Source organism: Bubalus kerabau, chromosome X (genome assembly GCF_029407905.1).
Source record: "Bubalus kerabau isolate K-KA32 ecotype Philippines breed swamp buffalo chromosome X, PCC_UOA_SB_1v2, whole genome shotgun sequence".
NCBI lineage: Eukaryota > Metazoa > Chordata > Mammalia > Artiodactyla > Bovidae > Bubalus > Bubalus kerabau.
Genome location: NC_073647.1, coordinates 104268307 through 104293810, shown reverse-complemented (window position 1 = coordinate 104293810; position 25504 = coordinate 104268307). Strand labels below are relative to the sequence as shown.

General features: G+C 42.1%; 1 protein-coding gene across 3 annotated transcripts in view; it reads right to left on the bottom strand.

Moving 5' to 3' along the window:
- The window catches only part of CCNB3 (cyclin B3), a 51338-nt gene extending 34317 nt beyond the window's left edge, over positions 1–17021 (bottom strand). For all 3 annotated transcript variants that reach the window (XM_055565593.1, XM_055565594.1, XM_055565595.1), the window contains exons 1-3: positions 16911–17021; positions 12547–12675; positions 8223–8309 (exon numbers count right to left, since the gene is read on the bottom strand). In XM_055565593.1, coding sequence (XP_055421568.1) covers positions 8223–8309; positions 12547–12639 — 180 coding nt within the window. In that variant the 5' untranslated portion in view covers positions 12640–12675; positions 16911–17021. The remainder of the gene's footprint in view (positions 1–8222; positions 8310–12546; positions 12676–16910) is intronic.
- Between the last annotated feature and the right edge of the window lie 8483 nt (positions 17022–25504).

The following is a 25504-nucleotide window of genomic DNA, read 5'->3' as shown; positions in this document are numbered from 1 at the left end:
AGACACAATAATTAGATTCAAGGGGACCCTAGTGGCCAATTTGAACACCAAAATAACATAATAATGAACAACAAACCACTGAAAAATAAAAATTAATAAGTCTATATTAATAATAAATAGGGAAGAAGGGAATGCTCTGCTTATAGAATGCCAAGGGCTGATTGGTAAATGGGGAGCAAGAACTACAGCTGGAAAAATCACCATAAAGACTGGGTTAGGCAAAAATCATCAATGGTTACTAAATCTAGGGGGCATGTTGATGAAAAGCAGTTATTTGCAGGCTCTTAAGAGTGTGTCCCACAGACAGTTAGTTGCAAGAGGGAAAAAAACAGTCATTATACAGCAGAGAAACCAGACAACATCTTGACTGGGTGACCAAAATTAACCTCACCAGTGAGTGACAGATGGACATTGAATGCCTCCAGCTGTGCTACCCCAAGGACAGACCGTCACCTATACAGTACTCTAGTCAAGTACGTATAACACCAAGCTAATCCCATGGGCACATTAGAAAAACATAAAATGAGGAATGTTCTATTTTTAAAAGAGGGCTTGAGTGGGACTTTATTCTTAAAAAAATGTCATAAAAAACAAAGAGAAGCTATGGAAGCATTCCAGATTAAAAGAAGCCAGAGACATGACAAGTCAACAACCCTAGACTGGATCCTTCCCTGGAGGGGGAAAAATGCTTATAATGTTGAATTTACAAAGTCAATGGGAAGAATGGGAATATGGGCAATAAATTACATAAAAACATTACATCAGTGTAAACTTATGAAGTTGACTGCACTATGGTTATATAAGACTACTTCTCTGAGGTAATATACACTGAAGTACTTAGGGGTAAAGGGCCATGATGTATGTAAGAAGATGGGATAAAATGTTAATAACAGGTACCTAAGTAAAAGGTACAGATTGTATAGGCGCGGGCGGTTGCGACTGGTGCACTTAAGCGCAGCCGAGAGGAGCTACCCCACGTCCAAGGTCAGGGACAGAAACCAGGACGTCCCCATGCCCGAAGGGCGGCAGCCAAGAGGAGTTACCCCACGTCCGAAGTCAGGGGTAGTGGCCGAGAGTGCCAGGCTGAGACGGCGCAGGAACGGTGGAGAAGAGCCACCCAAGTCCGAGGTCAGGGGCAGCAGCCGGGAGGAGCTACCCCGCGTCCGAGGTCAGGGGCGGCGGCCGAGAGGAGCTACCCCGCGTCCGAGGTCAGGGGCGGCGGCCGAGAGGAGCTACCCCACGTCCAAGGTCAGGGACAGAAACCGGGAGGTCCCCATGCCCAAAGGGCGGCAGCCAAGAGGAGTTACCCCACGTCCGAAGTCAGGGGCAGTGGCCGAGAGTGCCAGGCTGAGACGGCGCAGGAACGGTGGAGAAGAGCCACCCAAGTCCAAGGTCAGGGGCGGCGGCCGAGAGGAGCTACCCCGCGTCCGAGGTCAGGGGCGGCGGCCGGGAGGAGCTACCCCGCGTCCGAGGTCAGGGGCGGCCGGGAGGAGCTACCCCGCGTCTGAGGTCAGGGGCGGCGGCCGGGAGGAGCTACCCCACGCCCCCACGCCCCCACGCCCGAGGCCAGGGGCGGCGGCTGGGAGGAGCTACCCCGCGTCTGAGGTCAGGGGCGGCGGCCGGGAGGAGCTACCCCACACCCCCACGCCCCCACGCCCGAGGCCAGGGGCGGCGGCTGGGAGGAGCTACCCCACGTCCAAGGTCAGGGACAGAAACCGGGAAGTCCCCATGCCCGAAGGGCGGCAGCCAAGAGGCGTTACCCCACGTCCGAAGTCAGGGGCAGTGGCCGAGAGTGCCAGGCTGAGACGGCGCAGGAACGGAAGAGAAGAGCGACCCAAGTCCGAGATCAGGGGCGGCGGCTGGGAGGAGCTACCCCGCTTCTGAGATAAGGGGTGGCAGGGAGGAGCTACCCCATGCCCCCACTCCCGAGGCCAGGGGCGGCGGCTGGGAGGAGCTACCCCGCGTCTGAGGTCAGGGGCGGCAGGGAGGAGCTACCCCACGCCCCCACGCCCCCACGCCCGAGGCCAGGAGCGGCGGCTGGGAGGAGCTACCCCACACCCAAGGCCAGGGGCAGCAGGCGGGAGGAGCAACCCCACGTCCAAGGAGCGGTGGCTGCGCAGGCGCAGGAGGGCCTAGAGGAGCTATCCCGTTGAAGGTCAGAAGGGGCGGAGGTGAGGAGATACCCCTCCTCGAAGGTAAGGAGCAGGGCTGCACTTTGCTGGAGCAGCCATGAAGAGATATCCCACGCCCAAGGTAGGAGAAACCCAAGTAAGACGGAAGTGTTGCAAGAGGGCATCAGAGGGCAGCCAAACGGAAACCATACTCACAGAACACTAGTCAATCTAATCACACTAGGACCACAGCCTTGTCTAACTCAATGAAACTAAGCCATGCCCGTGGGGCAACCCAAGACGGGCGGGTCATGGTGGAGAGATCTGACAGAATGTGGTCCACTGGAGAAGGGAATGGCAAACCACTTCAGTATTCTTGCCTTGAGAACCCCATGAACAGTATGAAAAGACAAAATGATAGGATACTGAAAGAGAAACTCCCCAGGTCAGTAGATGCCCAATATGCTACTGGAGATCAGTGGAGAAATAACTCCAGAAAGAATGAAGGGATGGAGCCAAAGCAAAAACAATACCCAGCTGTGGATGTGACTGGTGATAGAAGCAAGGTCCGATGCTGTAAAGAGCAATATTGCATAGGAACCTGGAATGTCAGGTCCATGAATCAAGGCAAATTGGAAGTGGTCAAACAAGAGATGGCAAGAGTGAACGTCGACATTCTAGGAATCAGCAAACTAAAATGGACTGGAATGGGTGAATTTAACTCAGATGACCATTATATCTACTACTGCGGGCAGGAATCCCTCAGAAGAAATGGAGCAGCCATCATGGTCAACAAAAGAGTCCAAAATGCAGTACTTGGATGCAATCTCAAAAACGACAGAATGATCTCGGTTCATTGCCAAGGCAAACCATTCAATATCAGTAATCCAAGTTTATACCCCAACCAGTAACGCTGAAGAAGCTGAAGTTGAACGGTTCTATGAAGACCTACAAGACCTTTTAGAACTAACACTCCAAAAAGATGTCCTTTTCATTATAGGGAACTGGAATGTAAAAGTAGGAAGTCAAGAAACACCTGGCTGCTGCTGCTAAGTCGCTTCAGTCATGTCCGAATCTGTGCAACCCCATAGACAGCAGCCCACCAGGCTCCGCCATCCCTGGGATTCTCCAGGCAAGAACACTGGAGTGGGTTGCCATTTCCTTCTCCAATGCATGAAAGTGAAAAGTGAAAGTCAAGTCACTCAGTCGTGTCCAACTCTTAGTGACACCATGGCCTGCAGAAACACCTGGAGTAACAGGCAAATTTGGCCTTGGAATACGGAATGAAGCAGGGCAAAGACTAATAGAGTTTTGCCAAGAAAATGCACTGGTCATAGCAAACACCCTCTTGCAACAACACAAGAGAAGACTCTACACATGGACATCACCAGATGGTCAACACCGAAATCAGATTGATCATATTCTTTGCAGCCAAAGATGGAGAAGCTCTATACAGTCAACAAAAACAAGACCAGGAGCTGACTGTGGCTCAGAACATGAACTCCTTATTGCCAAATTCAGACTGAAATTGAAGACAGTAGGGAAAACCACTAGACCATTCAGCTATGACCTAAATCAAATCCCTTATGATTATACAGTGGAAGTGAGAAATAGATTTAAGGGCCTAGATCTGATAGATAGAGTGCCTGATGAGCTATGGACTGAGGTTCATGACATAGTACAGGAGACAGGGATCAAGACCATCCCCATGGAAAAGAAATGCAAAAAAGCAAAATGGCTGTCTGGGGAGGCCTTACAAATAGCTGTGAAAAGAAGAGAAGCGAAAAGCAAAGGAGAAAAGGAAAGATATAAGCATCTGAATGCAGAGTTCCAAAGAACAGCAAGGAGACATAAGAAAGCCTTCCTCAGCGATCAATGCAAAGAAATAGAGGAAAACAACAGAATGGGAAAGACTAGAGATCTCTTCAAGAAAATTAGAGATACCAAGGGAACATTTCATGCAAAGATGGGCTCGATAAAGGACAGAAATGGTATGGACCTAACAGAAGCACAAGATATTAAGAAGAGGTGGCAAGAATACACAGAAGAACTGTACAAAAAAGATCTTCACGACTTAGATAATCACGATGGTGTGATCACTGACCTAGAGCCAGACATCCTGGAATGTGAAGTCAAGTGGGCCTTAGAAAGCATCACTTCGAACAAAGCTAGTGGAGGTGATGGAATTCCAGTTGAGCTATTTCAAATCCTGAAAGATGATGCTGTGAAAGTGCTGCACTCAATATGCCAGCATATCTGGAAAACTCAGCAGTGGCTACAGGACTGGAAAAGATCAGTTTTCATTCCAATCTCAAAGAAAGGCAATGCCAAAGAATGCTCAAACTACCGCACAATTGCACTCATCTCACATGCTAGTAAGGTAATGCTCAAAATTCTCCAAGCCAGGCTTCAGCAATATGTGAACTGTGAACTTCCTGATGTTCAAGGTGGTTTTAGAAAAGGCAGAGGAATCAGAGATCAAATTGCCAACATCTGTTGGATCATGGAAAAAGCAAGAGAGTTCCAAAAAAACATCTATTTCTGCTTTATTGACTATGCCAAAGCCTTTGACTGTGTGGATCACAATAAACTGTGGACAATTCTGAAAGAGATGGGAATACCAGACCACCTGACCTGCCTCTTGAGAAATCTGTATGCAGGTCAGGAAGCAACAGTTAGAACTGGACATGGACCAACAGACTGGTTCCAAATAGGAAAAGGAGTACGTCAAGGCTGTATATTGTCACCCTGCTTATTTAACTTATATGCAGAGTACATCATGAGAAATGCTGCACTGGAAGAAGCACAAGCTGGAATCAAGATTGCCGGGAGAAATATCAATAACCTCAGATATGCAGATGACACCACCCTTATGGCAGAAAGTGAAGAGGAACTAAAAAGCCTCTTGATGAAAGTGAAAGAGGAGAGTGAAAAAGTTAGCTTAAAGCTCAACATTCAGAAAACTAAGATCATGGCATCCGGTCCTATCACTTCATGGGAAATAGATGGGGAAACAGTGGAAACAATGTCAGACTTTATTTTTTGGGGCTCCAAAATGACTGCAGATGGTGACTGCAGCCATGAAATTAAAAGACGCTTACTCCTTGGAAGGAAAGTTATGACCAACCTAGACAGCATATTCAAAAGCAGAGACATTACTTTGCCAACAAAGGTCCGTCTAGTCAAGGTTATGGTTTTTCCTGTGGTCATGTATGGATGTGAGAGTTGGACTGTGAAAAAGGCTGAGCGCTGAAGAATTGATGCTTTTGAACTGTGGTGTTGGAGAAGACTCTTGAGAGTCCCTTGGACTGCAAGGAGATCCAACCAATCCATTCTGAAGGAGATCAGCCCTGGGTGTTCTTTGGAAGGAATGATGCTAAAGCTGAAACTCCAGTACTTTGGGCACCTCATGCGAAGAGCTGACTCATTGGAAAAGACTCTGATGCTGGGAGGGATTGGGGGCAGGAGGAGAAGGGGACGACAGAGGATAAGATGGCTGGATGGCATCACCAACTCGATGGAAGTGAGTTTGAGTGAATTCCAGGAGTTGGTGATGGACAGGGAGGCCTGGCGTGCTGTGATTCATGGGGTTGCAAAGAGTCAGACATGACTGAACGACTGAACTGAACTGAAGTAAAAGGTATATGTGTGTTCTTTGTATTATTCTTTTTGCAACTTATAAATGAAATTATTTCCTAATGAAATATAAAAAATTATGCCTTTGTATCATCGTATCATAATAAGCTACTACAATCCAGCAGGGAATTCCTTCTCAGGCCCTCAGGTTGTTGTCCACTTCTGCTCTTCAAAGAGTTTGGCACAGTTTGTATTTGAATTTCACCTAAAGATTTACAAACTCCTTCTTTGTCCAGCCGAGATCCACAATTGGAAAAGATGTGCATTCTTGGCAGGAGAGAGGTGGAGACTCTAATTCCCAGAGCAAAACTTTCTACTTGCCATATGTGAAGGTTCAAAGCACTAATATTTTCAGATCTAAGCTCAAGGCTTCCTTTACCAGTATTTCCCCATAACTCTTTCACTGAGAAATAGGAAAATAGAGATGAAAATCCTACTGACAAAACATAATTTAGGAAATAGACCTTATCTCCTCAGCCAATGGCTCAGGATCAGCTCTAACAAATCAAAACTCCTTCCCATGCTGGAAGGATAAAGGAGAGGAAAAAAGAAATCTCACAGCAGACTAAATAACTAAAACAGATCAGCTCCTTTGGCCAGCCAGAACCTCACTGTGGTGAATGCTGAGGAGAAGACAGATATGAGGACATGAAGACATAGTAATACTGACAGGAAGAAGCAAATCATCATAAAGGGAATCCCCAAAATTCAGAGAGAAAGGAGTCCTCAACCCTCAAAGAGATGAGCTCAGACATCTGCAGAAATGCTCAATCCTGGAATGACTTAGGTATATTGTAATGACGGAACTTTCTCTGGAAAGCACCAAAGACAATTCAAAATGACCAGAACTTGAAGGTAAAAGGGGAAATGGGCTTTCTGAGCTTCTGAAAAGCTAGAGGCAGAGATACTTCCCAGGGATTCCTTGCTTTCCCTACCCTGGAGGAGTATGTGACCTAACAGATGGTGAATTCAGTTGGAGAACCAGGAGAGTCCTAGCATGTATTTCCTATTAATTTGTTTGTTCTTTATCGATGATGACATAAATTTCACAAATAAAAAAGTACTGAGACACAGCAGGAAAGTTTCTCATGTGCTGTTAGACTTTTCTTTGCACTATCAGGGACTCTGGAGGCCAAGGGAAGCTACACTAAGATAGGCTGCCTCTGCTCCTGACTTATGTAGCTACCTTATCTCAACCAAGTTTCAAGAGCCATGGTAAAATAAGTCAGGAAATGAATCTAACTTTACAGGTCTGTGTGGGAGGCAGCTCTTTCAACCAGTATATAGTAAATCTGATTATGCAGGAAGCTGTAACACAATTACACATGTTGTAATCTGTGTGGGGGAAAGACTGGTTTAACACAAAAGTGGTCACATGGCATCTAAAGAGCAGAGATATAAAGGAGAGAACTTTGCCAATGCTTATCCAACCCTGCCCAAGGCAGTAAAATATTATCTAGTAAATGTTAAGAATTCTGGTAGCCACAAAAGAACACTCTATTATAGAGGGCAGGACAGGCCTCACTAGGGCTGTCTGTATCCTAGATGAAACGGACTTCAAAACCAACAGTAGCCATGTCTTCATCTGTAAAGGGGTTATAGTTTTAGTGTCTGCCTCATAGGATTTTATGAGTATTAAGTGGGTGGATACATGGGACAATGCTTAGAATAGTGCCTGGCATGTGGTAAACACTCAGGAGGTATCAGTTATTACTGATTTCTAAGACCAAAGGTTATCTTATATTCAATTAGTAACATTCTAAGTATTAGATTTTTTGCTAGTACCTTAATAATACCAGAAGGGAGGTAACTTGGAAGTAAACTCAAGAATTCTAGTCACAATTGAGTTTCTAGATATCCCTAGTCGAAAACCAGATTATGGAACTGTGGTCATCAATGGTTCTGTACATCAGAGGGCAGTTTTGATTGTCACTATGACTGGGATGCTGCTGGAACTTAATGCCAGGGGCCAGGAATGCTGATTGAATGACTGGGAGTTGCAAGGTGGTGCAACTCCCAGTCATTCAGTCCTACACAGTAGAAAAGCTGTCCTATTCAAAAATGCCCATAGCGCCTGAACTGATAAACACTGCCCTAGACTACAATGAACCCACCATAGTATTGACACTTGCCTCCAAGGCCGAGGCAGCCAGTCGAGCCATTTCTGGACTTTACCTAAATGCAAGATTCCATAGTTCTCATATCTGTTTACAAGTTCACATCTGATCATCATTCTGTCTGTGGCTTTAAGCGAGCTCCACCAATTAAAACAGATGGTATGTGCCAGCAGAAAAGCCCCTACAGTTTCTGAAATTGGGTCACTGATTCCAAATAAAATTGGAATTGGCTCTCAGCCAGTAAAATTGGCTCTCAGCATTCTACAGAGGGTCAGGGTTTGGTAAACTAGAAAGGTCCCTCAAGGAAGAGGTTGTTTGAACCTTATGCAACACCATAGGATTAGACTAGCATACTCACATTGGTGAGATCTTCAAAAGCTGATCTCTTTTTGAGTGGTCCCTGAGGTGAAGATGGAGATATCTTTGCTTGGTACTTCTCATCTTTCTAAAAAAGGAAAAAAGGTAAATGAGTATATCCAATTGTGAACAATCTTTTCAGGGACTTCAGGTCATCTTTGGAGCTCAACAGGAAAACGCCTGAATCTCCAACCAATTGGGAATGCCTATAATAAACCCTAATAAATTACAACAAAAGAAAGTTTTGGCACTCACTGCTGCTTAGAGTGTTCCTGAAGGAGGTAATAATCATTGATGATGGTGACAAGGCTGTAAGGAGACAGGACGACCTTCATTGTAACTCTTAAAATGAGCAAAATAGCTTGGTGAAGCTAATTTTCTCTCTTACTCCTCTCATATCTATGGCTATCCTACCCAAGATTAATCATGACCATCACCACCACCTTGAAACTCCCAATCATTCATTTAATATGGACTTTCCAGGTAAATTAGTTCAATAATTTAACAAAATTTAAGTGTCTCTTATGTTTAGTTCAGTTCAGTTGCTCAGTCGTGTCCGACTCTTTGCAACCCCATGAATCGGAGCACGCCAGGCCTCCCTGTCCATCACCAACTCCTGGAGTTTACCCAAACTCATGTCCATCGAGTCAGTGATGCCATCCGGCCATCTCATCCTCTGTCGTCCCCTTCTCCTTCTGCCCCCAATCCCTCCCAGCATCAGAGTCTTTTCCAATGAGTCAACTCTTCGCATGAGGTGGCCAAAGTACTGGAGTTGCAGCTTTAGCATCATTCCTTCCAAAGAAATCCCAGGGCTGATCTCCTTCAGAATGGACTGGTTGGATCTCCTTGAAGACCAAGGGACTCTCAAGAGTCTTCTCCAACACCACAGTTCAAAACCATCAATTCTTCAGTGCTCAGCCTTCTTCACAGTCCAACTCTCACATCCATACATGACCACAGGAAAAACCATAGCCTTGACTAGACGGAACTTTGTTGGCAAAGTAATGTCTCTGCTTTTGAATATGCTATCTAGGTTGGTCATAACTTTCCTTCCAAGGAGTAAGCATCTTTTAATTTCATGGCTGCAGTCACCATCTGCAGTCATTTTGAAGCCCCAAAAAATAAAGTCTGACACTGTTTCCACTGTTTCCCCATCTATTTCCCATGAAGTGATGGGACTAGATGCCATGATCTTAGTTTCCTGAATGTTGAGCTTTCAGCCAACGTTTTCACTCTCCCTCTTTCACTTTCCTCAAGAGGCTTTTTAGTTCCTCTTCACTTTCTGCCATAAGGGTGGTGTCATCTGCATATCTGAGGTTATTGATATTTCTCCCGGCAATCTTGATTCCAGCTTGTGCTTCTTCCAGTGCAGCATTTCTCATGATGTACTCTGCATATAAGTTAAATAAGCAGGGTGACAATATACAGCCTTGACGTACTCCTTTTCCTATTTGGAACCAGTCTGTTGGTCCATGTCCAGTTCTAACTGTTGCTTCCTGACCTGCATACAGATTTCTCAAGAGGCAGATCAGGTGGTCTGGTATTCCCATCTCTTTCAGAATTTTCCTCAGTTTATTGTGATCCACACAGTCAAAGGCTTTGGCACAGTCAATAAAGCAGAAATAGATGTTTTTCTGGAACTCTCTTGCTTTTTCCATGATCCAGCGGATGTTGGCAATTTGATCTCTGATTCCTCTGCCTTTTCTAAAACCACCTTGAACATCAGGAAGTTCATGGTTCACATATTGCTGAAGCCTGGCTTGGAGAATTTTGAGCATTACTTTACTAGCATGTGAGATGAGTGCAATTGTGCGGTAGTTTGAGCATTCTTTGGCATTGCCTTTCTTTGGGATTGGAATGAAAACTGACCTTTTCCAGTCCTGTGGCCACTGCTGAGTTTTCCAGATATGCTGGCATATTGAGTGCAGCACTTTCACAGCATCATCTTTCAGGATTTGAAATAGCTCAACTGGAATTCCATCACCTCCACTAGGTTTGTTCGAAGTGATGCTTTCTAAGGTCCACTTGACTTCACATTCCAGGATGTCTGGCTCTAGGTCAGTGATCACACCATTGTGATTATCTAAGTCGTGAAGATCTTTTTTGTAGAGTTCTTCTGTGTATTGTTGCCACCTCTTCTTAATATCTTCTGCTTCTGTTAGGTCCATACCATTTCTGTCCTTTATCGAGCCCATCTCTGCATGAAATGTTCCCTTGGTATCTCTAATTTTCTTGAAGAGATCTCTAGTCTTTCCCATTCTGTTGTTTTCTTCTATTTCTTTGCATTGATCACTGAAGAAGGCTTTCTTATCTCTTCTTGCTATTCTTTCTAACTCTGCATTCAGATGCTTATATCTTTCCTTTTCTCCTTTGCTTTTCGCTTCTCTTCTTTTCACAGCTATTTGTGAGGCCTCCCCAGACAGCCATTTTGCTTTTTTGCATTTCTTTTCCATGGGGATGGTCTTGATCCCTGTCTCCTGTACAATGTCACGAACAATCTCTTATGTTAGTTAAGACATTCTCAGTAAGGATAATCACACACATACCTAGATACTGATCCAGGATCAGTCCTTTACTAGTGATTGACCTTGGAAAAGTCACTTAATTTCTGAACCTCAATGTTCTCATCAGTAAAACTGGAAAGATGACCTACCTTATTTGAGGATCAAATAAGAGAATACATGTTTTTTAAAAGTCTATATAAGCTGTAAATGGGCAGAAATAGTATTTTAAAAATACATGGTCCAGTGTGATTTTAAACCTCATAAGGAAAATTCTGTATTTTAAGAAAGGAGTTTGGTAAATCATATTTATCCCTTCTAGTGTATACAAGGGAAGAATGGGGAAAAGGAGGCAGGGAGAATATTTTGGAGCAAAGGGAGCTTTCTTTCTAGCTAGTGTTTATCTGAAATGCCTTATCCCACTACCAAATGAGCAAGACTATCTCTATGGGGTTAAAGGTTAAGGTAAATCACACTGTAGGGTTTCTCTATTCCCTAACAGTTTTTGTTTGGTGAAAGTGTCTTATGTATCAGATTTCCTTTATGAACTGAGAACTCTGCCTTACCTATGTCAGTGAGTTGTTATAATGTGAAACAGAACACTGAGGTCAGACCATTTATTTTCTCCGTTTCTCTCTTTACATTATGTACAGTTAGTACATGACACAGTAAGTGATTAGAAACTTAGAGAATTGGATTCACGTTACAATAGACCAATTCTAGTACAGTGGAGCAATTCTGAAAGAGCTGAGAAGAATTACTTCTGTTTTTTAACTGCTTAAGCTAATAAATAAGTAAACTATTAGTCTTTCATCTAGTTCATGATAAATAATCCTAATGGAAATAATTAGCAAAGAATAAATTATTATTTTCTCACAAATTAGCTAAGAAATTAACTATGGTCTGCTATTCCACTCCTACTTAATATTACTGGCAGAAATAACCAGCCCCAAATAAAATTAATGGTGAAACTGAATCCTATAAAATTTATATTTGCAAAATACACCCTGAGAAAGTTGGATTTGGAAAAATAACTGCCACAAAAGAAAATGTACAGTGGCAGAACTCTAATCATAAAATTTGATATGAACAAAAATTTGATCAATATAGCAAATCTTTCTTGCCAAATTTACGTAGGAAAAATACACTTGTTTTCCCTAACCACCGAGAAAACCATTTTAGTGAGACAAAAATGAAAATGATTAGAAAGTGTTTATCTGTGCTGAGAGAAAACCAATCAAGGAAATTAAATTGGCCTAATGATGTTTGCTCCAGGAAACACTTTCTTAGCAACAATTCATCAGTATTAGTAAAATTCTGATTAAAATATGACTGATGGCAAACACAGAACATCACAAGCTTGGAATGTCAATGTCAAACTATTCACAAGGTCAAAACAGCAGGCTCAAAATGGACCCATTCTTCAAATGTAATAGCTGTAAAAAGCATTATAATACATTTGTTGACCTAATCATCATACTCTCCCTAGGATGTACTAAGCAGCCACCTGGCAAGGTGCTTTGAGCCTCTCGGAGACAATAAGAGTTTAAATGGGATCACTAATGAGAACTGAGTATTGTTTGCTTTTGAAAGTTGTGGAGGACACCCTTCATCTTAGCCATGCACTTATGGGAAAGAAGAGTTTATGCTTTCTCCCCAAGTTATAATTTGCTGGTCTCCTCCAACTACAAGGTTTGCCATGCCTTCTCACTTTTTCAGATTAACCACACATATTCCAAAAGATATAGAGGGGAGGATAAGGACTAAGCCAACACAGAAAAGAGGCTAAATGAGACACTATTGAGAGGGATAGCTTGCTCTAACCTTTTCAGATGGTTCACGATCACTGGGCACAATGCTGGACTGAGATTTCCTAGTCTCACGTTTGGAGTGTTGGGATGGTAGTGGCAGCGGCATTTCTTACAGATTCAGCAGCATCTATCCAAGGCAGGGCTGCAATCAGAAAAAGACTCTTAAAAACATTCACCAGAAACATCACCTATTCTCTGGAGATCCTTGAGAAAACCCAGTCTCTCTATAACATCCCTAGGAGAAAACAGACTTCGATGTTAGCAGATCTGGGATCAAATCTTGGTTGTACCACACTTAACCATGGGCAAGTAACTTAACCTCCCTGGGCTTCAATTATCTCATCTGCAAGATGGAGGTAGGTATACACATCTTTGCAGGGCACTGTTCAAATTAAATGAGATACTCTGTAAAAAGCCAAGCACAGTGCCTGCCACCCCCTGTGGGTACTGGGACTGTGGCCTAGCCCCTAGCTTAGGCCTAGGAACACTAGAGGAAAATTAACAGTTGAAAATAATCAAGAGCATGACAAATCATATAGTATGGAGGCTCACTGGTAGGGTTAATGTTCTTTAAAAGGCATGGGGTCCTGGCCCCAGCAATAATGATGCTACAGAGAAGGCAAAAGAATGCACTGCACACACACACATGCAGAATAGGCCAGAGGGTATTCTAGGCTGCATTCAATCAAGAAACTGCAGTCCAGTTCCAGACATCTGGTTAAAAAAAAAATCAAAAGACAATACTGGTGGGAAAAAAAAAGATAATAGCAGAAGGAACTTACTTGGTGAAAATCATGTGACATATAAAATTTAACAGTCATTACAGAACTTAGGAGAGTCCTACCTTCACCCCACCTCAATGTGGGACCCCATTCTATACTCCTTAAGGTTCTTTTAGCTTGTGAGTTCTCAAACTAAACTAAGAACTCACTATATCTTATGATATACTTAAGTGTCTTACGTTATGATACACTTAAGTGGCTTACAAGCACATTCAGTTCAGTTCAGTTGCTCAGTCGTGTCCGACTCTTTGCGACCCCATGAATCACAGCACGCCAGGCCTCCCTGTCCATCACCAACTCCCGGAGTTCACTCAGACTCACATCCATCGAGTCAGTGATGCACATTAGGAGGAATCAGTTCTTGAATATGAAAGAGACCCTTCCCACTCAGATACAACTGCTCTTCTGAACCCACCCATATTCAGTCTCCAAGTTCAACGACATTTGACAAAGAACAGGCTTCCATAGAGAGACCCTAAAGGTAATGCAACAAATTTATGTACAAGATACATCAGGCAATGGAGACAAACACAAATAAATCATGGATCTTATTCTAGAAGTACTCACAGGCACAGCTCTAACAGCAACACATAAATGTGACAAATGATTTAATAACCATAGACACAAAGTACTTTAGAAACATAACGCAAAGTCAGTAATCTTGTGGGAGACAAAGGGTGGAGGAAGGCTTCACAGAGGAAGACTATATTTGATCTGGACTTAATATGATAAAAAGGTTCTCAAGTAGACAGGTGAGCTTTCCAGGCAAAGAAAGCCAGAGCCCAGGCAGAGGCTTGAACGTGTAGAGCACAGCAGGTTTGGAAACATCCAGGTTGCCCAGAATGTGAAGTATAATGTGTAGGGAGGAGTTAGAAAGAGGCTGAGAGCTAGGCTGGGACCATTCTGTGAAGACTGCAGAGAAGATTGCAGTTTGAGAGAAAGGTTGAAGAAAAGAGAAAGGCCAACTTGGGTTTTGCTTTGGATGGACAATATTAAACATTTTGTTGGCGAGGAAAAGTCAGTACAAGTAAGTGCCTTCACATTTATTATGTCAGTTAATCCTCCCCAAGCTGTGAGAGTAAGCAGGGCAAGTACAATTCTTTCCACTTCATAGTCTCAGATGAGTTAAAAGTTATTTACTACACAGAACAAACTATTAAGCAGCATAGATCACCCAGCTCTTTCCAGGGCTCTTCTCTAAAATACCATGAAGCCTCTCTGATTGTATGTGAAAAGATTCCAGAACAGCCCACAGAACAAAGTGAAAGGCCACAGAGTGGTAGTATGAGGAGTATTGAGGAGTTAGAACGACCACAGACTTCTTTTTAAAGAAGCAATTGGGCTTCTAAATCAGCCAATTTAGCATCTTTGAGCCTGTTTCCTTATTTGCAAAAGAGCTATGTACCACCTCTTACTTGCAGAGGTATTGTATGGCTCAAATGTAAATTTGCACATGCAAAGCTTAACCTGGTACGTCCTCAGAATAAATGGTGCATCTTACTCTCCTTCTCTTCCTCCAAATCCAAACCCATTTTCCATCTCATCCCTCAAAACTCAGCCAAGCAGAAATAAAGCTAAATTGAGTGAACCCAGCCTTAACTGGACTGTATGAAAATCACTCACTCCATTATTATTGTTCACACCTCATAGAATTCTTTATGGATGACCAAAGACTTGGGTTCTGAAATCTTTATCTTTCAACTGGAAAGAAAAACATCGAACTGGAGTCAACAGGCCAGAAAACTTTTGACTGATGACATCACAGCATGACTAAACCTCAGAGAAAATCAGTTTTCAGATGATCACTTTGATTATCCTGAACAATAATCTGGCTCAAGTAACTAATTTCCCTGCCACTAGGAGAGGGGAGGGGATTACACCACCAAAAGCATGTTTTCATAAAAGGACACTCTGCAGAACACTCTCAACTTCTACTACCTACAGAACCCTTAGCCTTGAAAATTAGAACCCTCTCCACTTTCCAGACTTGGCTTCTCCACTACATACACCCTGATGAGTGTTAAAGGCTCTACCCCAGGGCTGGTGTTGAAACCCACACAGGGACAAGTAGGCTTGTTCAGAAGCCCAACTGCTCAGAGTCCAAAACTGTAGATCAGGACAGTCTCAGGAAACAGTAGCAACTTCTTTTTATATACAAAGGCAGATTACAGACAGCAAGACACTGGGGAGAGAAAGCAGGATGATGTCAATGAAAGCAGCACTGAGCTGGGGAGGATGCCTAAACTGTAGTTCTGATCCTGTCCCTAGCTGGCTGAGTGACACTGGACAGGTCCCTTTACCATCTCCAGGCTTCCTTCCTTCACCTAAGAAAATGAGATAGTGAGACCAGAGTCTCCTGGACATTTAACCATCGTCAATGGGCCAGCAATATTGGCATCACCTGGGAGCTTGTAAGCAATTTAAAATCTCACTCCCCAAGCTGCTGCTGCTGCTGCTAAGTTGCTACAGTCGTGTCCGACCCTGTGCGACCCCACAGACGGCAGCCCACCAGGCTCCCCCGTCCCTGGGATTCTCCAGGCAAGAACATTGGAGTGGGTTGCCATTTCCTTCTCCAATGCATGAAAGTGAAAATGAAATCGCTCAGTCGTGTCCGACTCTTCATGACTCCATGGACTGCAGCCTACCAGGCTCCTCCGTCCAAGGGATTTTCCAGGCAAGAGTACTGGAGTGGGTTGCCATTGCCTGCTCCCACTCCCCAAGCTAGGCTTTACCAAATCTGAAAGTGGAAGTTAACTTCCCCTGGTGATTTGTATGCACTTGAAGAAGCATTGTTCTTGGATCCCTTCAACCTCTGACATTCTAGGATCCCAGGAGGTCCATCCACAGCAGAGAGCCATGACAAAGCCAGAGCTGGATGCGACTGAAAGTGAAAATCTTAAGTCTCACTAACTCTCTTCTATCACTAGCTAGTGGAGACAACGGTGCTTCCCAGGTGGCGCAGTGGTGAGGCACTCGCCTGCCAATGCAGGAGACACAAGAGACTTGGGTTCGATCCCTGGGTCAGGAAGATCCCCGAGAGGAGGAAATGGCAACCCACTCCAGTATTCTTGCATGGAAAATTACACGGATAGAGGAGCCTGGGGTGGGGGGGCTATAGTCCATGGGGTCGAAAGAGTCGGACACGACTGAGCACACAACTGACGGACTGACTGGAGACAAGGGAGAAAAGATACGTTTCCACCCCCCTTCATATCCTTCAACCTGTAGTTCAAGATATCCCTCACGTTGCATTCTCTAACTTAAGTACGTTTTGTAGGTTAAATTGATCCTGTACAGCTTCACTTGTGAAAAGACTACAGAAATGTACTCCGATTCAGGAATGTTGCAGCGGTAGCTCCATTTAAAAGCCGGGAACCAGTTTGGGTTTTGTTTGTTTGTTTTGCCATCTCACACTCCCTGCCCAACCTTGGACAGGACTCTCTCCGCAGACTGCTGACTGACAGGAGAAAGCAAAAATTTCGTGGCAGGACGCATTCCGGCAAAAGTTACAGGGACTGGAGTGAGCCTCAAGGACCCTCCCGCGGGCGACAGAGCCGGACATTCGAGTCAGTAGGACAAGTTCAAAGGCGCCTACCTCATATCGAGATTGAGGGCAGAACAGGAAAGATCACGGACGCACTCCTAGGCCAGGTGAGGCCAGGGAAATGACCAGAGCTCCGCGTTGCAGCAACCAGCGTCCGTCTCAATTTAGCCAAGCTAGTTTTTAAAAGTACAGCCCAGGAAGAAGAGCAGTGGTGATTGGCCAGCAGGGGCCAATCAGCGTGCCGTTGAGTCGCGTCGCCTAGCAAGGAGGGGCGGGCTGGATAGTTTCAAAGAGAACTCTGAGGCTAATAGACTCCCCAATGGGGCGTGGTTTCGAGTACCATTGGTTAGACCGGACTGGACTGACAAAGGGAGTACTGCTGCTGCGTCACTTCAGCCGTGTCCGACTCTGTGCGACCCCATAGACGGCAGCCCACCAGGCTCCCCCGTCCCTGGGATTCTCCAAGCAAGAACACTGGAGTGGGTTGCCATTTCCTCCTCCATTGCATGAAAGTGAAAAGTGAAAGTGAAGTCGTGTCCGACTCCAGCGACCCCATGGTGGGTCCCTTTAAAGACGTGTTTTTATTTAAATAACCCTGTCGGAGGATGGAGAGAGCGGCTGCATTACGTGGTGAAGTCCTGAGCAATTAAAATATTAATAAGCTTTGGAGAATTGCCTGGCAATCCATTGGGTTAAGACTCGCTGCTTTCTCTGCCCTGGCCCAGGTTCAATCCCTGCTCGGGGAACCGAGATCCCGAAAACCGCAGGGCGGCCAAATAATAACAACAACAATAATAATAAGCTTTTATAGAGTCAAACATTAACTTTTGCTGGCTTCACAAATGGCCTTGTGATGGAAGCAGAGCAGAAATTATTGCCCCTATTTTATGGATAGCACCCATAGTGCAGATAACTAATAGTAGCTAAAACATTAATTGAGGACTAACTCTTGCTGATTACTATAACTTTTTAAATTGTTTTAAACATTGTCCCCAAAGGTAGGTGCTTTTATTATTGCCATTTTACAGACACAAGAAAACTGTAGCTTGCTAATTGCACGCGTGCTAAGTCACTTCAGTTGTGTCCGACTCTTTGTGACCCTATGGACTGTAGCCTGCCAGGCTCCTCTGTCCGTGGGATTCTCCAGGCAAGAATACTGGAGTGGGTTGCCATGCCCTCCTCCAGGGGATCTTTCCGACCCAGGGATCGAACTCGTGTCTCCTGCAGCTCCTGCATTGCAGCCCGATTCTTTACCTCTGAGAGAGGCACCAGTGAAGCCCCATGCTTGCTAACTGCCCAATATCAAAATGCTGCATTGTGGCAAAGCAGGTACTGCCATTGATATTCTCGTTTATTTCATTAGTACATTAATTAATTCATTCAACATTTATTGAGCACCTGCTTTGGTCCAGGAGCTAGAAAAAAATATATGAGTAACTGATAAAAGACTTGAAGAGTTTATCACCCTGCTCTATGTCCTGAGGAGGGAAAGAGAAAAGTGGAGATACCAGGAATAAAATCTAAGAATTCCTGCATATACAGATACTCTACTACTAAACTACATTTTTACCTTTATTATTAGTCCATTCTCCTTTTACTGATAGTATCTCATAGCTTTTACATTAAAGGGAAAATAGTCATATGATCCCAAGCCCTTGTCTCTTTTTAATCTCCCTAGGTTATCACATATGAATCCATGACTTTAAATATCACCTAAAAGCTGGCCCTGAACTCCAGACTCATAAATCCAACTGATTATTCCACATCTCCACTTGGATGTCTAATAGATATCTCAAACTCAACATATTCACAACCTCACCAAATCTGATCCTTCCTCCAATGCCCCCCATTTCAGAAACTGGTACCATATCAAGCCTGTTAATCAAGTCAGAAACCTGGGTATCATCCTTGATTCTACTCTTTCCCACCACCTTAACCTCCCAAATCCAATCCTTCAGCAAGTCCTGTTGATTCTACCTCAAAATGTATGGCAAAACCAATACAATATTATAAAGTAATTAGCCCCCGATTAAAATAAATAAATAAAATAATAAATGAGGAAGGGAATACTGAAAAAGAATTCAATACACCATTCTAAAAAATCCTGTTTTGATAGAAGTAAGTAAAACATAGGAGATATTTGAAAATAAACCAACTTTGTTGCAAAAAAAAAAAAATATATATATATATATAATATCCATCCACTTCTCTCCATCTCCACTACCACCATGATCTCTCAATGGGACCACTGTCAAAAGCCTCCAAGATGTTCTACCCCTTTCCAATCTGGCTTGTCTATAATGCAAATACAATACAGTGATGTGATCAACCTTTTTAAAAAACAAAAAACAAAAATTATGTCCCTCTCCTGCTTTTGTAGTACCCACAGAATTAAAATCCAAACTCCTTACCCTGGACTACAAGTCCCATCTATCTCACCAACCTCATTTCATAACACTCTCTTTCTCATTTACTCCATTCCAGCCATAATGATCTTCTTCCCAAACTTTGAATATACAGAAAATCACACTCCTCGGGATCTTCACACATGATGTTCCCACTGTCAGAAATATTCTTCCCTCTCTTCTTTAAATCACTTTTTTTTTTCTCATGCTTTAAAGTCTCAGCTTAACTATCCTCTCTTCAGAGAGGCCTTCCTTGACCATGCTATCTAGAGTAGGATTCTTCTCCCACTCCCTTATACTTTATCTCAACCCTTACATTTCTTTTAGAGTAATTATTGCAATTTTTAATTTTTGAACCTACCTCATCACTCAAGAATGCAAGCTCCACAACTGTAAGGACCACAGGCATTGTGCTCTATCTTCAGTGATTAGCATTAAGAAGAGTCCACATTTATCAACTGCTTACTGTATGTGTAACACTGTTTTGACGCTCACAACAATACAATGAATTGTTACGGTTTCTGTTTTGCAGAAGGGCTTCCCTGGTAGCTCTGCTGGTAAAGAATCCACCTGCAATGCAGGAGACCTGGGTTCCATCCCTGGGTTGGGAAGATCCCCTGGAGGAGGGCATGGCAACCCCACTCTAGTATTCTTGCCTGGAGAATCCCCATGGACAGAGGAGCCTGGCAGGCTATAGCCCATGGGGTCACAAAGAGTCGAACACAACTGAGTGACTAAGCACACAGCACATTTGCAGAAGAGGAGCTTGTAGTAACTTGCCCAAGATCACACAGCTAGTAAGCTATTAGATTGGGATTTAAACCCACGCAGTCTGATTCCAGAGACCAAAGACAAAGCACTACCCCATACCTGTCTTCTGGACAGATGAGTGGAAAATATTTGTTAACCAAGTAAATGGGTTATCTTCCTTTAAGGGTCATCGCTGTGGACAAGCATCCTACTGGGATGCACTATAAAGGAAATACAGTATTAACACAAATCACTACAGATCTTCTTTAGTCCAAAGAGGAAAAAGTACATCCACCAAAACAACAGCAACACAAAAATCACAAAACGAGAAATTTATTTTTCCTATTTCCTTCCAGTTTTTCACAAAAAGAAAAAAGTTACTGAGTAAAAATTATAATTTTTCCAAAAATTAAAAAAAAAATTCTCTCAACTTTCAAAACTCCAGTTGACTTAACCTTTCCTTTGGGCAGCACTCAGAGAGAATACTGAGAAAAGAGGAGACAGCTCTTTGACACTGCCATTTTCCAATATTTCCCTCCAACCTAGGCATACAAAATTGTCATGAACTCTCCTTTCCCCTACCCACTACATTCCTGTATGAAAACCTGGTAGGAAACATCTGCTCTTATCTACTTCACTTTAACATGAAAATATATTTCACATGGATCCAACATTTAATTGCGAAAATGCAACCATGGAAATATTAGATAAAATATAAAAAATATTTTTATAATCTTGAATAAAGAAAACCTTTCTAAACAGGACAAAAATTTAGAGATTTTTGAGCAAAAGTCTCAATAACATTAAGTAGTATTTGGCAAAACAAGTAAACAAAAACAAGGTTAAAAAAATCTAACAACAAACTGGCTAAAAACATTGTCAACACAAGTGACAAAGGAATAATTTCCAAAATGTACAAAGAGAACTTCATGATCAACAAGAAAAAGATGAACTATCCACCAAAAAAAAAAAAAAAACTGACAAGGAAATGAACAATTAGAGAAGAAACATAAATGGTCAATAAACAAAAAAATATGCTGTTTCACTAAAAATACATGTAGATTAAAACAGCAATGCATTGTTTTTTTTAGGGTATTGGCAAAATTTTGATAGATTAGTAATAACTTCTGTTGCTAAAGGGGTGAGTAAACAGGCACTTGCATTTTCGGCAGAAATAAAAACTGCTACCAACTTTAGAAGTGTTATTTGAAAACATATAGTGACTTTTAAAAATTTGAACCATTTTACCCAGAGATTCTACTTCTGGTAATCTTTTCTACAAAAATATTTATTCCAAGAAATAAGGCTGAACGTTTTCCAAAATTGAGAGAGACATAAACCTACATTCTAAAAGGTAAGTAAACCCCAAAGAGGATAAACCCAAAGAAATTCAAACAAAAACATCATAATCAAACTTCTGAAAACTAAAGACAAAAAAAAAAAAAAAAACCTTGAAAGCAGCAAGAGAGAAATGATACCTTTCTAATAGAGCAAAATTTTGTCGAATGACAATAGAAAACATACAGGCCAGAAGAAGGTGGCAATGTTTTTTCCAGTACTAAGAGGAAAGAGCTGTCAGTTGGCAACTGAGAATTCTATATCCAAGGAAAATATCCTTCAGAAGTGAAGGGGAAATGAAGTCATTCTCAGATGCTCCTCTTAAAAGAACAGAAAGTTTACAAGGTAAAAAAAATAGTCATGGAAGGAATTTTGTATTAACAACACAAGGGAGAAAGAACTGTGGAAAGAGTAAAAATACAGGTAGATACAACTGACCCTCCTTCTGATACTGCTTTCTCAATTATGTCTGAGAGTTATAGCAAAATGTATAACACTATCTGATGCAGTTCTCAATATATGTAGAGGAAATGTTTAAAACAATAATATCGATGTAGGAGGATAAAGGAAGGAAAAGTTTTACACTCCCTCAAACTGATAAAATGTCAACTACAGTAGACTGTGATATGTTGTGTATATATAATGGAATAATTAGAACATGCACTGAAAAAAAAAGCTATATACAACACAACATCCAAAAAACTCAGATTTTAAAATGGACAGAAGTCCTGAATAGACATTTTTCCAAAGGGGAAATGCAGATGGACAATGGGAACATGAAAAGATGCTCAACACTGCTAATCATCAGGTAAATGTAAATCAAAACCCCAATGAGATAGCACCTCACATCTGTCAAAATGGCCATCATCAAAAAGACAATACATAACAAAGTGTTTGTGAGGATGTTGAGAAAAGGAAACCTTAGTACACTGTTGGTGGGAATGTAAACTGGTACAGCCACTCTGGAAAACAGTATGGAAGGTTCTCAAAAAAACTGAAAACAGAACTACCATATGACCCAGCAATTCCACTTCTGGGTATATATCTGAAAAACAAAACTAACACAAAAAGATAAGATACATGTACCTTGATGTTGATAGGAGCATTATTTACAAATTGCCAAGGTATGGAAGCAACCTAAGTGTCTATCAACAGGTAAATGGATAAAGATGATGTGAGATACACACACACACACAATGGAATACTATTCAGCCATAAAAAGAATGAAATTTTGCTATTTGCAGCAACATGATTGGACCTGGAGGGTATTATGTTAAGTAAAATAAGTCAGACAGAGAAGGACAAATACTGTATGTGATTCACTTATATGTGAAATCTAAAAAAAAAAAAAAAAAAGAAACAGTAAATATAACAAAAATGAAGCAGGCTCAGAGATATAGAAAACAAACTAGTGGTTACAAATGGGGATAGGGAAGGGAGAGGGGCAATATAGGGGTAGGGAATTGAGTCACAAAACTATCATATATGAAATAAGCTATAAGGATCTCTTCAAGAAAAATGGAGATATCAAAGGAACATTTCATACGAGGATGAGCAAGATAAAGGACAAAAATAGTAAGGACCTAACAGAGGCAGAAGAGATTAAGAGGAGGTGGCAAGAATGCACAGAAGAACTGCACAAAAAAAGATCTTAATGAGCTGGATAACCACAATAATGTGGTCACTCACCTACAACCAGATATCCTAGAGTGTGAAGTCAAGTGGCCTTAGAAAGTACCAATAAAGCTACTGGAGGTGATAGAATCCCAGCTAAGCTATTTCAAATTGTAAAAGATGATGCTGTTAAAGTGCTGCACTCAATATGTCAGCAAATTTGAAAACCCCAGCAGTGGCCACAGGGCTGGAAAAGGTCAGTTTTCATTCCAATCCCAAACAAGGGCAGTGCTAAAGAATGTTCAAACTACTGGACAATTGTGCTCACTTCCCATGCTAGTAAGGTTATGCTCAAAATTCTTCAAGCTAGGCTTCAGCAGTACAAGAACTGAGAACTTCCAAGTGTACAAGCTGGATTTATAAAAAGTAGAGGAATCAGAGATCAAATTGCGAACATTTGTTGGATTATAGAGAAAGCAAGGGAACTCCAGAAAAACATCTACTTCTGCTTCATTAAAGCCTTTGATTGGGTGGATCACAACAAATGTAGAAAATTCTTAAAGAGATGGGAATACCAGATCATCTTACCTGTCTCCCGAGAAACTTGTATGTGGGTCAAGAAGCAACAGTTAGAACCAGATATGGAACGACGGACTGGTTCAAAATTGGGAAAGGAGTAGGACAAGGCTGTATATTGTCACTCTGTTTATTTAACTTATAGGAAGAGTACATCATGTGAAATGCCAGGCTGGATGAGTTACAAACTGGAATCAAGATTGCTGGGAGAAATAACAACCTCAGACAGATGATACCACTCTAATGACAGAAAGTGAAGAGGAACTAAAGAGCCTCTTGATGAGGGCAAAAAAGGAGAGTGAAAAAGCTGGCTTAAAACTCAACATTAAAAAAAACTAAGATCACGGCATCCAGTCCCATCACTTCATGGCAAATAGAAGGGGGAAAAGTGGAAGCAGTGACAGATTTTCTCTTCTTGAACTCCAAAAACACTGTGGATGGTGACTGCAGCCATGAAATGAGAAGACACTTGCTCCTTGGAAGGAAAGCTATGAAAAACCTAGACAGTGTATTAAAAAGCAGAGACATTACTTTGCCAACAAAGGTCCATATAGTCAAAGATATGGCATTTCCAGTAGTCATGTATGGATGTGAGAATTGGACCATAAAGAAGGCTGAGTGCCGAAAAACTGATGATTTCGAACTGTGGTGCTGGAGAAGACTCTTGAGAGTTCCTTGAATAGCCAGGAAATCAAACCAGTCAATCCTAAAGGAAATCAAGCCTGAATACTCATTGGAAGGACTGATGCTGAAGTAAGGTGAAGCTCCAACACTTTAGCCACCTGATGCAAAGAGCCCACTCATTGGAAAAGAGCCTGATGCTGGGAAAGATTGAAGGCAAAAGGAGAATAGGGCAGCAGAGGATGAGATGGTTGGATAGCATCACCAATTCAATGGACATGAACTTGGGCAAACTCTGGGAGATAGTGAGGGACAGGGAGGCCTGGCGTGCTGAAGTCCATGGGGTCAAAAAGAATCAGACACAACTTAGCAATTAAACAAAACAAGCTATAAGGATATATTGTACAATAAAGGGAATATAGTCAATATTTTATAATAACTATAAATGGAGTATAACCTTTAAAATGGTGAATCACTATATTATACATCTGTATAATGTAATATTGTAGATCAACTATACTTCAATTTTTAAAAATCCATATAATCCACCATATTAACAAGCTAATAAATCCACACACACACAAAAAGAAAACGATTAAAGCTAACAAATGAGCTCAAGGTTGTAGGATACGAGATCAATATACAAAACTCAATTGTATTTCCATACACTTGCAAGGAACAATCTGAAAATGAATACAATGGTGTCAAAAAGAATAAAATAGTCCAAAATAAATTTATCCAAAGAAGTACAAGACTTGCACACTGAAAACCACAAAACATCTTTGAGAGAAATTAAAGACTTAAATAAATGTAAAGACATGCCGTGTTCAGTGGTTGGTATACTTAATATTGTTAAGATGGAAATTCCCCTCAAAATAATCAATGCAATCCCTATAAAAATCTGTGTAGAAAAGAGTTAATATAACAGGCCTGAGAACGTTATCATTTGAAAATCCTGTTGGTAAGTTTGGCCCTTGGCTAGGATCTGGGAACTTGGATTTGGGGAGGGTTCCCACCACCTTAATTGACAAGAATAGCTCACTATACTTGCACTGTTTGTGCAAACAACGTGGTTTCTGATGAACACCATCTTTCCTCCTGGGACTCTGGAGTTTTGGTATGTTCTAGGCAGAGGGTGCCTGCATGACCAGCCCCCAACAAAAATCCTTGATACCAAGTCTCTAATGAGCTTCCTTCCTTCATGAACAACATTTCACATGTGTTGTCACAACTCTTTACTGGAAAAAAGTTATGCTAAGTGAAGGAAGTCAGTTACAAAAGACCACATACTGTATGATTCCACATATTAAATGTTCAAAACAGGCAAATCCATAGAGACAG